Here is a 14,302-nt window from a genome sequence, read left to right on the forward strand (position 1 = left end):
AATTTCGAATCGATATCGGAAAATCACGATATGGACTAGCATCTGCATTAGCATTCGATATTCCTGTCTTACACGAGTTTTTCTTCCAGTCTTTGGACCAGCGCAAAAAATGGAGAACGCGCTATTTGCCAATATTAAGAAGCTTTACGATCACAAGCTGTACGAGTGCGTTATTCCAGCGGTAATATCCGATGATGATCTTAAAAATAATTCCATATAATACAATCTAATTGGGCAGGCGAAACTGTTAAAAACCGTGCTGAAGAATGATCGCTATGTGGCCACTTTGGAGGTGGAATACCAGGTTCAGCTCTATCTAGTGAATTCGTACTACAAGGAGCGACACCATCGCGCAGCTTTAAGGCATTTTGAGGAGATTATCCACCAACGGCGACACATGGTGCGCCACAAGAACGCCTGTTTGGTGGCCATCGAAAGTTCCTATCCGGAATTTGTGGATGCAGAGCTGCGTCGTCGGGCCGCCGAGTGTTATCGTGAAATTGGAAATCACAGCATGGCCGTAGCCACTTTGCTTCAGGTGCCCGCAAAATTGCGCTCGCCGAGGATCAATTTCATGCTGGCCAGGCTGCAGCATCACGGCACCGGATACGGATACTCCAACAAGTCGGAGGCCATGTTCGGCTACAAGGAAGTGTTGCGCGAGTGCCCAATGGCGCTGCAGGTGATCGAGGCCCTTTTGGATCTGGGAGTTGATGGCAACGAGGTCAACTCTCTGGTGATGCACGGTAGTACATATGCACAAGATTTATCAAATTAATCCAGTAGTTTCAAACTTGGGTGATATGGTCCTTTCCTGGTCCTTTCAATCTACCACAGTGGGGTCTCTAATCCATTCATATCCATCCATTACCATATCAATTAGCTGCCACGGTGCCCGGCAACTTCGACTGGCTGAGCACGTGGATCAAAGCCCTCGCCCAGATGTTCGACTGCAAGCACTTGGACGCGGCCCGCACTTTCCAGAGGCTGCAGGACACCACCATGCTGCGGTGCAATGAGTACCTGATGATGGCTATGGGAAGGTGCCTCTACTACCACGGCAACTACATTCAAGCGGAGCAGCTCTTCGCGTCAGCGATAAGTGCCAATCCGGACAACGTGGAGGCGATCGCAATGCTGGCGGTGGTCCGTAGTCAGGAGGGCGTTGATGGGAGCATGGATATGGATCGCCTGTATGCACAGGTGACCTCCGAAGTCAAGTACTCTGCAAGTCATTGGTTTGTCCATGCGCAGTTGATGTACGATTCGGGAAAATTCGAGCGGGGCTTGAATTTCGTTGGTCAATGCCTGAATTTGGAGCCCCGACACCACGAAGCCCTAATCCTACGCGGCCGCCTGTTGATCTCGTTGGAGCGGCACAAGGAGGCGGCGGAAGCCTTTCGCACGGCACAAACTGTGATACCACATCGTTTCGAGGTGTATAGGGGACTTTTCCACAGCTATTTGGCTCAGAAGCGATTCAAGGAGGCCCATACCATGTGTAACTGGACACTGCACATCTTTAAAAATTCGCCCAGGAGCCTCACGGTACTGCTGTGAATCTCAATACTTCCAATGACATTGTTTAATTGGCCTCTTTTCTTTTATCGACAGATGTTTGGTCGCACCCTCTTTCATTCACCGGATCCAAAGATTAGAAGGACTGCCCGCAAGTTTGTCGAAAAGTCACTGAAGATCGATCCCAACTACACGCCGGCGGTGGCTCTAATGGCCGATATCTGTCAGGTCGAGGGCGCACCCAAGGCCTCCATTAAACTGCTCGAGGATCACGTTTCCCGCTTTCCGCAGGCGAATCTGTTCACCCATCTTGGCGATATACTGCGAATCCAAAAGGAACCCATCAAGGCGCTGGAATACTACTATAAGGCATTGGGGTGAGTTGATGGTCTTTGGGCAGTTATACTATGGTGTATCTATTTTTAACAACTTTCAGTAAAGATCCCAAGTGTGAGCGGACTTTGCGAGGAATCAGTTTATTGAGTAGTTCCAATTGTATAGATGAATCTCCTGTCCTGGACGAAAGTGGCGCCATTAAGGTGAATAACCAGCCATCCACCAATGGACTGGCCCCACCCCGTGGAACATCGAATGTGGAATGGTTGGGTGCCGATGGTGCAGAGAATTCTCGAGAGGCATCCTCCTCACCAGCCGCAAGGTCAGGTCAGGAGGGAGACGAAGATGGCGCCGTTTGGCACGACGTCGATGCGGAACTGATTACCATGAATTTTGATGGGCATTGAGTCAGGTTTTTGCTAACGTCCTTATTTATATTATTTATTTTCTATGAAATGTTTATTGTATTGCCATGCTATTTTTGTAATTAATTCATTTAATTTTTGTAATTTTGTAATTTGAAATCAAATAAAAAAAATCGTTTAAAATAAACTACAAATAACTTAATAAACTTAGAATGAAAATTTAAATTGAAGCGCCATGCGAACTAGTTATTTTTGATATACTGCAAAGTGCGTTTTACAGCAAGCAGACTGTGTCAGCACTTAATCGGAGAGCGTTGTTAATGGTATAAAAACTGTAACAACATAAACTCAAGAGGCGTAGCAAAGGGGCTGTAACCCCTTTCGCCATACAAAAATAAATAATAATGCCCAGCATTAAACAAGTTCATTACAAGTTGTCAAGAACTAAAATTAATTTTTTATCGAGAATATACCCCACCAAATTTTTTTCTCCACGATTTTGGCCCAGTCACTGTTAACAACATACCCGTAAAAAAATATCTCTCAATGTTAAACTTTTGATGAGAGTTTGTGCCGCCAAAATCAAAATTAAAATCTACGAATGTAAATATATGTACGCACAGCTTTAACTAGAATATTTGTATATATAGAATAGGATATATAGAATAGAATATATAGAATAGAGCTTACCAGATTTAGTCATAATTCACGCAGTTCTTTTCTGTAAAGAAAAAAAAAATTAAGGAAATTATAATTAATCATCCAGCAAATAGGGTAGACAGTCTTACAAAGTTCATCTTATATTTTAAGATTTGTATATATTAAGCTTAAGGTACTTGGTTGTCTGAGCTTATCGCTCAAAATGCCTAACATAATCCCCAACAGCGTGCGTGTTAACATGGCGCGAGAGGCTTAACAGCGACGTCAGCGTCGTCGTCGCGAGAGAGAAGCAGCGGCGTCGGCAGAGCCTATATAAGAAACAGCGGCAACCCATTTTTTGAAATTTTCCAACCGACACCGCGCGCTGATGGTTGTGTCTCGGTTTCCGTTAGATCTTTTCGAAAATTGTCTCGAAAACATGCGTTAAATTGCGGTGAAACAATATCACACGATGATATTTGATTTCTTTCAAGAGGATATATTGTTATAATGATTGCTATATATACTCCTCACAACCCAATCGATTTTGGGCCGTGACGCGGAATTTTTTGTTTATGTTCTTTTGAAACCAGTGTGCGAAAAGAAACCCTTTTTTTCGAATATAAACCGCGAAGTGAAGTGCCTTTTGAACCAATATACACGCAATATTGATATGATTTAAAAAGATCTATATCAATAAGATTTTTCCCACAATTGTTATACTTGTGAACGAGAAACACACAAATAAACCCCAAATTTGCATACAAATCAATATATTGGCGGAGCTCTGCGAAAGGTTTGTATTAAAATGTGTAATATTTCAAACAGGCGTTTTAGTTATAGCATTTAGTCATTTCCTATTCCATTTCGACGAGACCAGACAAACGGTTGAGTTGATTTAATCGGACACACTATGTTTATCAGTGGAATAAAAGCAAATGGGAGCGTTACACATGTTTGGCGATTGTGGATTTGTGTGTTGTGTTTGCCTTGTCGTTCTTTCGTTTGATAAAGCCCAGAAATATTGTCTTGCACACATGCCCTATCGAGTGGGTCACCAAAAAACCATCCAATGCACATACATCGTACCTATGTATGTATATGTATGTATAATATCACCCACTTTATCAGGCACACGCACTTGTTGATTTCGGCACTTTTTGTTGCACTTTGCCACTGCAGTTTTGTGCCAATTGTGTGTCGATTTCCTAGAACGCGATGGGTTTGTCATGTCAACAAGAATGGCAAAGTTCCCTTGGCTTTGTTTCCGATGACTTTCTTGTGGACGGGGGCTTCCGCGAAATCGGCTGATGAATAAAATTAAAATCCGCTGCACACCATAAATTTGCCCCCTCGAAAATAACCCTCTCCAAATCGCTCATCCGCCCTTAAATTCTTCGGCTTGCCAATTAAAAGCAATAAGGCAAAACGTTGACAGGATCGCCTTACAGATGCGGGCACAGATTTAGTTCACATTAAAGCAACTAAAACCTAAAAATTAATATCACAAAAAAATGCTTGTAATTAGCCTTATTTTAGCTATGTTTGTGGCTATTTCAATTTTATTATTAACATATAATAAAATATATTTATAAAATCGACTGTTATTTTGACCTCAGCTGTGCGTGTGTCAACAAAAAATTTACAGCTGTTTACGCCTGTTGGACTCCCGCAACAACAAGAAGCTGAGGCAAAGGAGTGAAAGGAATATTAAATGCACTCTCTCTCTCTTTCCTCTCCGAATCCCCTAGAGAAATTACGAGAGCGGAGATCTGCTGTGGTGTGAACTGCTGGTTCTCAAAGTCTCGGGCCGTCAACGGTCGAACTGATAAGGAAAATGCTCAACTGATAAAGGGTAAAGCACCAACACACTCGCACATTCACACATTCACAAACAAAGCGTCGAGAGTTGCGGGTCTTGAGTTCTAAAGTCCCGGGGGCTTGAGTCTTGTGTCTTAAGTTTTGGTTCTACCGTTTGGGCTGGGCCTCCATATGTTTTCCCATCGCGTAAAGCGGTCGCAACGCATGCGCCTCTCCTCCCACGGCTCGCGGCATCTCTCTCGTGCGTCCCGTCTCTTTCCCACTCGCACTCACGCACACTGGCGTGAGAGATAGCGCTTATGGGATTACAATAATTTCCAGAAATCAATGCACAGTGGTGCCCCACTGACCCCCCACTGTTTTCTTTAACTGCGATTTTATTGGCCTACCAATTATGATGTTCGCGTTTCGATTTTAAGCATTTCTGATATACAATCCCAATAGTTATTAAAGCCTTAACAGTCATTCTATTGTACCTCCCTTTATTACTTGTACATTAGCATTACTTTATGTTGATCTATAATGTAAACTGGTCTATAAAAGTGTGATATATACGCATCTATCATTTAAATAGACGAAAATCCGTTTGCTGGCTGTTTCTCCATTATACATATGTATGCTTTAAATTATAGATTACATATATTTCCCTTAGATATGATAGTTATTGTTGAATACTAGATCTACTGTGCCAACTATTGTAATGCGTTATGCCTTCTGCTGCTTCTTTCGTCCTTTTCGATTCTCTCCCGGTATCGGAATAGTTGGGCAAGGACTTGCGCGGAAGCTGCTGGTGAATGGGGAGGGGCAAGGTGGATATTGCAACCCTGCGGTGCTGGTCCTGGTCCTGGTGCGTGTTGCGAAAAGTTGGGCTGAGCCACGTTAGTCTTCGGTCATATGGTCGCCCGTCGAGTTGCGGAGTTCCGGAGTTGCGGTCTCGCGGAGTCGCCTTCTCGCGCTATTTGGTGGCGTCCACGCTCCGAACAGTCTGTGCCACTATAATTCCCGATTTCCCCGTTTCCGTTACCGTCGCTGCTCCTCGACTTCTGAATCTACTACTTGCATACTTATTCTTTTTGTTTGGTGTTTAGTGATTTCCAGCTGTGTGTTTCAAGTGAATATTAAGAAGGGAAAACATTGGTGTTTTTGCATCGCTGTTGTTTAGCACACTGTGTAGCTATAGCACACTTACCGCTATAATAATAACGTGCTTCCTTGTCTGGCCGATTTTTCGGTACCGCCTCTGCCGTCGTCGCGTGCAGAAAAAGTAAAAAAGTAAGCGCAGAATTTAACGTACATTTTAGTGGCATTGTTGTTGTTTTGGTCTGTTAGGGTGGCAACCATCGATTTGCGTGTCGCGCAGCCGAAACACAAAAATTCAAAACTCAAAATCAAATCGGCAAAAAGAGTAGACATACAGGGAAACAAAAGAAATCTAATGCCAAAATAGCAATTCGATTGTCTGATTTGGGCGAGAGAGAAAGACCCAAAAATCAAACAAACAAATAAACAAACAGACAGCACAAAATAATGATTATTATTATTATTATTGGTATTGGAATTGGAATTGGAATTGTAGTTGGAACTTATCGTTTTATTTGTCTGCCAATGATACACACTGCAGATACATACATATACATATCTGTGCCGGAATGCAATGGTGTAAATCATAAACATGAGGCGCATTCAATTATAATTCCACATGCAACGACACCCCCGATAACGAATGAGCACTATATAGTACCCCTTGGCTTGCCAACTCCCCCGATCTTTGGTGTGCATATATGTATATATATATATATACATGGATATGTACATATAGGAATAACAAGTGAACAACAAACTGTGACAGCTCGGTGGGTCCCATTGCTTATGGGGTTTATCTGAAGTTCCACTTACAGACCGACAAATGACAAATGACGCGGCTATATGCATATGCACATCCATATATGGATTTCCATAAAATATGTCATACGACCAGGGATAAGGTTCCAGATCCAGTTTTAACCACTTAGGGGTAGGCCAATTTATGACTGTAGAACTTTATAGTTAAGTAGATCGACAAAGGCCATATTCCTTCATGACCATAAATATAATAGTAAAGATAAACAGCTAATAGTGGTTGTTTATTCCAAGAAGAAATTACAGTAAAGCCATTTCTTAACTGATCATAAGCCATCGAAGCTTTTGGTCAAACATAGCGATAAGAATGGCTGATAAGGTGCTCCAGTTTCAAAGCTCTCTTTTTTTTATGAAATCCTGTCGATTTTTCTCTTAAAATTCTTCTGCCGCACCAAAAATAGAGTAGACTTCAAAAGATTATTTATTATATCCTGTATGGACTAGTAGAGGTCCATGTTTTGCTTTAAATATACGGGAATACCAAAGAGGAGACACAAACGCTGAGTCATAAATCTTTCTGTAAACTTTCTTTGCATCGTTGGATGTCTGGCGCTTAATTAAAGAACTTGTGAATGTTCTATGGCAATATTATTAATTTTCCCTTACCGAATTTTGCCAACATTTTCATGACTCATAGTTTTGCAGGCCACCCATCGAGGTGGCGCCTCTTTTTTTTTTATTATTATTTGCCAGGAGATTGAGTCACGTCAGCTGTTCTAATAAGTAAATGGTAGCCGGCAAGTGGGGAAGTGTTTGGGGTGGTGGGCTGAGTTGCTAGCTGACCTTGATGACCGCATGCGCAGGCATTCGTCACGCACTCGAAAAAGAAGCCGGAGATTCCCTAAAAAGGTCAGAACAGCACTCTGCATATGTGGCATTGACCTTGCCTAATTCTTACCTGCCCATTAGACCCTCTCACCCGCTGAGTGGCCTTCATGGGAAAAGGTTGGCCCAAGGTCCAAGTAAAAACCAAACCAATCGTATTCAAACAGAAGGTGTCAAGCCAACGCACAAAAAGATAAAGATATATTGGTCGATATTGGTTTTTCGATAGTTTCGAACAACCAACAAATGTATCAAAATGAAGTATCAAAATGGTTTATTAATAACGATGATGATGATGAATGCTTGGACACTTTAAACCGCAGGACACACCCAAACTATTCTCTGGTGGCGGTTCCGTTTCGGCTTTCATTCGGAATCTCCTCTAGATTGCGTGCGAATTTTCGTGTATTTTGGACGTGGTGTTTTCCCAACTCTCTTGCCATTTCCGCTTGTCAGACATTTGTCAGCTTTTAGCTTATTGCCAACTTCTGTAGCAAAAGTCTATGAGCGATTGCGAAACAAGCCTACACCGATTGTGAGTCTGGGCTTTGACTTTGGTTTTGGGTTTCTGCTTGGGTTTGGGTTTGGAATTGAAATCGGGGATTTGGATTGGGTCCGAGACTTTAGCCCACCTTAGTACGGTTCCATTTTCGTATTCATCAACTCTATAACACTGTTTTTAAGTCGTTTCTTTTCGCTCATTTCAACGCATATTTACGTAGGCCATTCGTTAAGGCAAGTTAACGCCTTTATTTATTGACTTATTTGTTTAGACCAACACCTCGCGCCATCTCTCTTGCCAGTTCTCTAGTTCTCTACGATGTGTGGAACGCTCACTCACGTTCAATGACAAAAAGCAAATAAAACTCCATTTACCGTTTTCGACTTACGTCTCTGATGATGTCACACTCACTGTCTCACTGTCTCTATAGCATAACTAAAAGAAAAAAAAAGCCAAACTATCTATCTACTTATATGCATATATGCACATTTCATTTCATTTTCGATTTCCTTTTTTTCCGTCCTCAGGTTCCGGCCGCAATTGAGGAAAACCAACAGAAACGAATAAGAAACCAAACAGAAGAACGCGCACCGAGTGAAGATATCAACGCCAGATCGGTAAGTTCATCAAAGGTCGCTGGGGGAATTGTTAAGCAAAGGGGGGTATACACATACATACATATGTATGTGTTGGGAACTTTTGTTTTGCGGGTGGGGGGTGGTGATGGATCGTAAAAGTCATAGAAACTTTCATTGTTATTCGAAAATTTATGGGCTGTACAGATAGGCTGTGTTTCATTTTAAATATAAATTTCCTGGTATATTAAATATTGTGTAGATTTCCACAACTATATTCCTTGCCATATAAATATATTTATATTGCCAACCTAGGAAGCCTTTCAATTCAATGGGTAAGCAGAGTCCTGATTTGTAGAATTCCCTTCCCAAGAATTCGCTTCCTGAAAAAAGATAAATCCGATCATTTGCCATCTAGAAAGAAATGCGCCCGGGAATTAATCACTTTGGTTCTGGGGAAACGTGTGAATCATGTGGCTATATGCTCTACACACTTACTATATATGCCACGGGCTCTATCAAACGCATATCTCTTGGCCATGATACAAATATACGAACGGTTTCGTCATAGACCGAGATGGCTATTTATATATATATATGTGTATATATAATATTAAGCTATATTCGTGTGAGCGCATTTTTCGGGGGATTATGTCGTAGGTCAGGAAATCTGAATGTGCGAAAGAAATGCTCGTTGCGATTGGTTATGAATGGGCAGACCGCCAAAAGAATCTGTGAGTCACAAAAATACGGCGCTTCTTCGGCTGCATTTTTGGGTTTCGTTTTCGTTTGTGATTTCGATTTCGTTATCAAGTGCTTATCAGGCACCCCAATTGGCATTCAACTACTAACGCGTATCGGTAAAACGTGGCGCGAAATTCATTCATTCAACGATCGCCAAATGGCGACAATCGATAGCTCGGAAGTCGATTTGTCGTCGTTTGTCATATGTATACTCGCCCCCCTTGTGAACCCCTTGACTATTTCAATATTCATGAGTATGCAATCGCTCCTAGTTCCTCAGTTCCCAAAATGGACAGTCGAATCGACGTCAGGCACCCCCATCTCCGATCAGTTTTGGACAGTTCATTTATTTATTTCGACAGGCGACAGTCGTCAGGCGGGGAGAGAGCAAGAGTGTGTCAAGTGATCGCCAAAGGGCCACGAAAACGGCGGAATACTAAATGCCAGGCATACAAATTGCTGGGGAAACGGAATAGATCATCGATCAGCTGGCAGTTGATCAAACACAGATAGTGCAGATGACAGACGAAGGGATCCCAAGGTGAATGGGAAATGAAGCAGAGGTGTGCTATCCTCGAAATACATTTTAAGAGTTGAGGATCATCTTTACTCCATAAAGAAATAGGATCTCACCCTCTGGCAGGTAACTCATTTGGGTATTTTAAAGTAGACACAAAATAGATGATCCCCTAACAAAGGTAAAGGATAAAAGATAATCATGCAATATGAGATATTTCATTTGTACTCAACTAATTGAAATGCAAAGATAATAAATCATTTCACTTGACCACCCAAAATTCCTAAACACATCTTTAAGTTTTATTGTAAAAATGAAAAGGCATTTTAATGGATCTAGTCATTTTTTGTTTAACGATTTCCAAACCTAATTAAAAAGGTTAATTTCGTTTTCAAACATACTAGTCCGGGGTGAGAAATCTCCACATTTTTTTGCAACGTTTTTATGCCTTATTTGCGAGTGCTGATCTCTCCATTCATATTTGATTCACAAACGCTATGCGTGTTGATCGTGAGGCATTTGCCCGAGGCGATCTTTTGTCTCTTTGTCGCCACTGCTCATTGAATTAATTGTACACGGAGTCGCAACTTGGTTGGTCCCATCTTCCGTCCCATCCCGGCTTGATCTTCATCTGTAAGATTGCAACTGCAACTGCATCTGCATCTGTACGAGTATATCTATATCTATATCTGTATCCATCTGCATCTTGAGGAGCAGAGTGATTCCCAGGCCCAGGCGCCTTGTAAATTTAGTTGTTCGCGCACGCAATTTGCTGCTGGCTCGCAGATGAGATGCTTGCTGTGGTCATGAACCCGCATTGTAGTTGCCATTTTATTTGTTTATTAATTGCTCAGCCCCTCTCGCCAGCGGTTGATGGATGATGTGGCTCCGTCGTCTCCAGCTTCAAATCCATCTCCATCTACACAACCATTTTGAGCTCCGGCTCCATGTCGTTGGCATATGGGTTGTGGGTGAAATGAAACCATTCAAGTTGACTGCCGCCGATGCCGTTGGCTGATGACAATGAAATGCTGAAGTTTCACTTGGATTATGCCTCGACAGTCATGGGTATTACGCAGTTTGATCTCGCATTGATCTCGAGTGATCCGCCAGGCAGAGTTTTTGCCAGAGATTCAGATCTTTAACGACCAAATCGTAACGATGTAACTGCATCAGTGCATTTCAATCCCCAAGTGATTAAATGATCTTTCAATTAGGATCCTACATAAAATCCTTTCATGTCTGTCCGAAAATGTAACCGAACTTAGTCTGCGATCATTAGAGATAATCTCTTCAGGCTTGAAAATCTTCAAGCGATAAAAAGCAAATGTTGGTATCATTAAGTGAACATTTAGACCGCCACTTTTTAATGTACTCAACATCTGTTAAGAATGATCTATCCGCATAATGGCTGAGTTACCATCACTTTTTTGCGATCTTTAGCGATCGCCAAGCAGGCGTGAAATCATCGTTATTATGATGATTAGTTTTTTGCTCAACGGCGGGCATTATTATCAAATTAACACGGCGCTTCACAGACCCATTACACATACATATACATATGTATGTATATAGAAGTTAGGGGTGATTTCGAGGAGTGGAAGCCAAGCGGATCCGATTAAATGTTTTCGACGATTGTCGCCTATTAACGGAATCAACTCGGATGCGGGCGGTCTGATAATGCGCCTAATCAAAAATGTATTTATGAGATACACGACGGCATATTTGACATCATAAACACACACATAAGATATATACATTTAGTGGGTCAGGGGTATCGGCGGTGCTTACTTAAATCTCATTACATTTAATGGCATTTAGTCATCAAGGGTTTCATTTTGTTATGTGCACATAAGCCTGTGATTTTGCTGGAACTGTCGAAAGATTGTCAAAAATCCGTGGAGATCCGTTTCGATGGATATGGAATATGATGAATGGGGGCGACAAGCGATCGAATGTCCGAATGTGATCACATTTCGAATGCCAAATAGTTGCGCATGCGCATGCGCATTTTTGGCCACTGAATTATGAATCGAGATGTGAGATGCGATGGGGTTTGGCGACCAAAGAGAGACTCCAGCGAACCGAAGCAAACCGGACTGGACCAACCTGATGTACGGAAAGGTGAAGACAAATTGGGCAGCTTACATCATGAGGGGTTTTTGATTTTTTTCTTTTCGGTTTTTTCTTTTTTGCACTGTCTGACAGCAAATATATATCGCCCAAAGGCCCGGCAATTAAGAATTTTTGTCTTTGGCCTGGCCTTTAAGACAAAGTTGCCTGGGTGGGCGAAAGATTTTGGTGTGTGCTTTATGCTTTTTCGTGTGTGCTTAGCTTAGCTTGTAGTTCGTTGTTTGCAGTTTGAGTGGCTGTAGTTTGTTGCTCATTAAGTTCCTCAAATGGCAGTCAAAAACTGTTGGCCGGAACCGGGCGGCGAAACCCAAGCCTGTCCAAGAATCATTATGTCAATGTCGGGTCCCCGCCTCTCTGAACCTCTAAATCTCTGAATCTCTGACTTCACGAACCGACATTTAATTTGCTGTTTTGGGTTACCTCATAAGTCGACTACCCGCGACTCTTCGCACTTGAGACTCGAGTTTGTGGAGATCTATTCTCGGCGATTTTGCAATCGCGTCCGAGTGTGTCAAGTGTCGATCGCTTTGTCCTCGGCCACTTGAGCCAGGAAATCAGAAATCAAACAGCAGACAACAGAGTCTCTTTCACAGCGTTTTTTTTCTTTGATTTTATTCCCCGGCTAATCCCTCACGGGATTTGAAGGACCATTTGGGATAAAGGATGGGTTTTTGAGTTTCGAACTCAAATATCCATGACTTGGCACTCCTTTCCTGCTAAAGTGCTCATCCATCAATGGGTGACTGGGATGTTTAGATCAAACGATCGCTCCGATTGAATCATTATGCCCAGGTGATCCGACTTGATCCCATTTGATCAACTGGGCATCCCCGTTGTCTTGTGCATAATTTGTAACCAAATTTAGTTACTTCTTTGCTGGTTGATTGGTTTCGAGTTCTGGGGGCCATAGGGTTTGGGTTTCTCTTGCAGATCTGTGATCATTGGGTTGCGTGTGTGGGGCCTTGCGTCTCTCGTTACGATCGCCTAGCTGCAGGGGATAATTTCTGTTGGCTGCGTGCTCGTCATTCCCCTGATTGGCCCGGATCGTAAAATCAAAGCGTGCCTCGTGCCCTGCCCCTTTTGGCTAAGAGATCATCCAAATTTTTTACGATCGCCTTAATGCCCGCTGACTTGGCCGCCCGCCGGAACCATCGAAAAAAAAAGAGTCAACATTGTACCTTGATTGACGGAACGTTAGATAGATCATTTAATTTAAACTATTTATGGATATTTTATGGCGGGCGATTTGCATTTGGCCAACTTTCCATTTGACTAAATGAAACCTAAATAGCACTTCCCCCATCATCAATGGACGTCCAGTAATCGTGGGGATCATGAATGGAATTCCATTTAACGATGTGAGAATGGTGGGAAGATTACAGAAAGCAGGAAAGATTATAGAGGTGGTATTAAGTGATTGAGGAGAAGCCTCTAAAAAATTCTATTATGGTTTCTCAAGGGGTATGCATTGAAAAGGTAGAACATATTGCCCCAAAAAATATATTTTAAAAGCAGCTTACATCTTATAGAAATTACAAAAAGAGTAATGAGAAAAAGGATCACAAAGAAGGTCTGAAGAGAGATTTAAAAGGGATTACCGAAGCACAGGACCTTTTAAAACCCATTGAGATATCCAAATAATGCCGCATTTGTAGTACAGAAATACCCCAGAAAAATGCAAACGACTGGCAATGTGAGATAAATAAACCAAACTGGGCTTTCAAGCGCCATCATCTCATGCTCCTTCCTTTGAAGGCCTATCTAACATCCGGTGTTGGTATTGTGTCATCCATCTATCAAGCCATAGTCACTATGCAAACAAACACCATATGCCAATGTGATTCAGGCACAAACAGTTGAGGCTTTAGCTCTGTTTCTGGCAAAGAGTTATTTTATCTTATCTGGTGTTTACGTACGATTTTAGTTCGATTTTGATTTGGGGCTGCAGTTCGCTTTTGATGGGGTTCGGTTCGAAACTTTTTTGTTGGGTGTTTACCTGCTGGAGATGTCTGGAAATGGAGTTTACGAGTTCATATGGCCAGATGTACACATCCAGGGCAAATATATATGTATGTATGTACAGATCTATATGTTGCGCCCAATTGTTGATTCTGCTTGAAAAGTCTTCTTCATTTGCAAAGACCAAACAAAAACACAACTTTCTGTATTGACTGAGGAACTTTATTTGCTGCTGCGATCGTATCTTTTGACTTGTATCTGTAAATGTATCTCTCTCTCTCTCTCTCTCTCTCTCTCTCTCTTTGCGTATCTGTAGCTGAATCTGAATCTGCTTCATCTCCGTGTGTTTTTATTGTGTTTACACTTGACTCCATCATGTTGCTGGTGCCTAGGATTGGGTCGTGTTGAAAAGTCTCTGCAATTAGCACGCTTTCAGCACATACCAAGCACACGCTATTGGGTCAAGGTT

At 42.1% G+C, this 14,302-nt stretch overlaps 2 protein-coding genes across 3 annotated transcripts in view; both read left to right on the forward strand.

The window, feature by feature from the left end:
• Positions 1 to 47: 47 nt before the first annotated feature.
• On the forward strand, positions 48 to 2,347 carry LOC120457408 (anaphase-promoting complex subunit 7). Its single transcript, XM_039645005.2, has 5 exons — positions 48 to 181; positions 239 to 746; positions 884 to 1,548; positions 1,615 to 1,895; positions 1,955 to 2,347. Exons 1-5 carry the CDS (start codon positions 110 to 112, stop codon positions 2,259 to 2,261), a joined length of 1,833 nt encoding a protein of 610 aa, XP_039500939.1. The 5' UTR covers positions 48 to 109; the 3' UTR covers positions 2,262 to 2,347.
• Positions 2,348 to 3,235: 888 nt separating this feature from the next.
• Positions 3,236 to 14,302, forward strand: part of LOC120457402 (GAS2-like protein pickled eggs) — a 49,604-nt gene continuing 38,537 nt past the window's right edge. Inside the window, exons 1-2 of one of the 2 annotated variants that reach the window (XM_039644996.2) lie at positions 3,236 to 3,654; positions 8,433 to 8,522. The gene's annotated coding sequence lies outside the window, so the exon portion shown is untranslated. Of the gene's footprint in view, positions 3,655 to 5,840; positions 5,952 to 8,432; positions 8,523 to 14,302 lie in introns of those variants that run through there. The other variant, XM_039644995.2, reaches the window with a different exon arrangement.

Source organism: Drosophila santomea, chromosome X (assembly GCF_016746245.2).
Source record: "Drosophila santomea strain STO CAGO 1482 chromosome X, Prin_Dsan_1.1, whole genome shotgun sequence".
Classification (NCBI taxonomy): Eukaryota; Metazoa; Arthropoda; class Insecta; order Diptera; family Drosophilidae; genus Drosophila; species Drosophila santomea.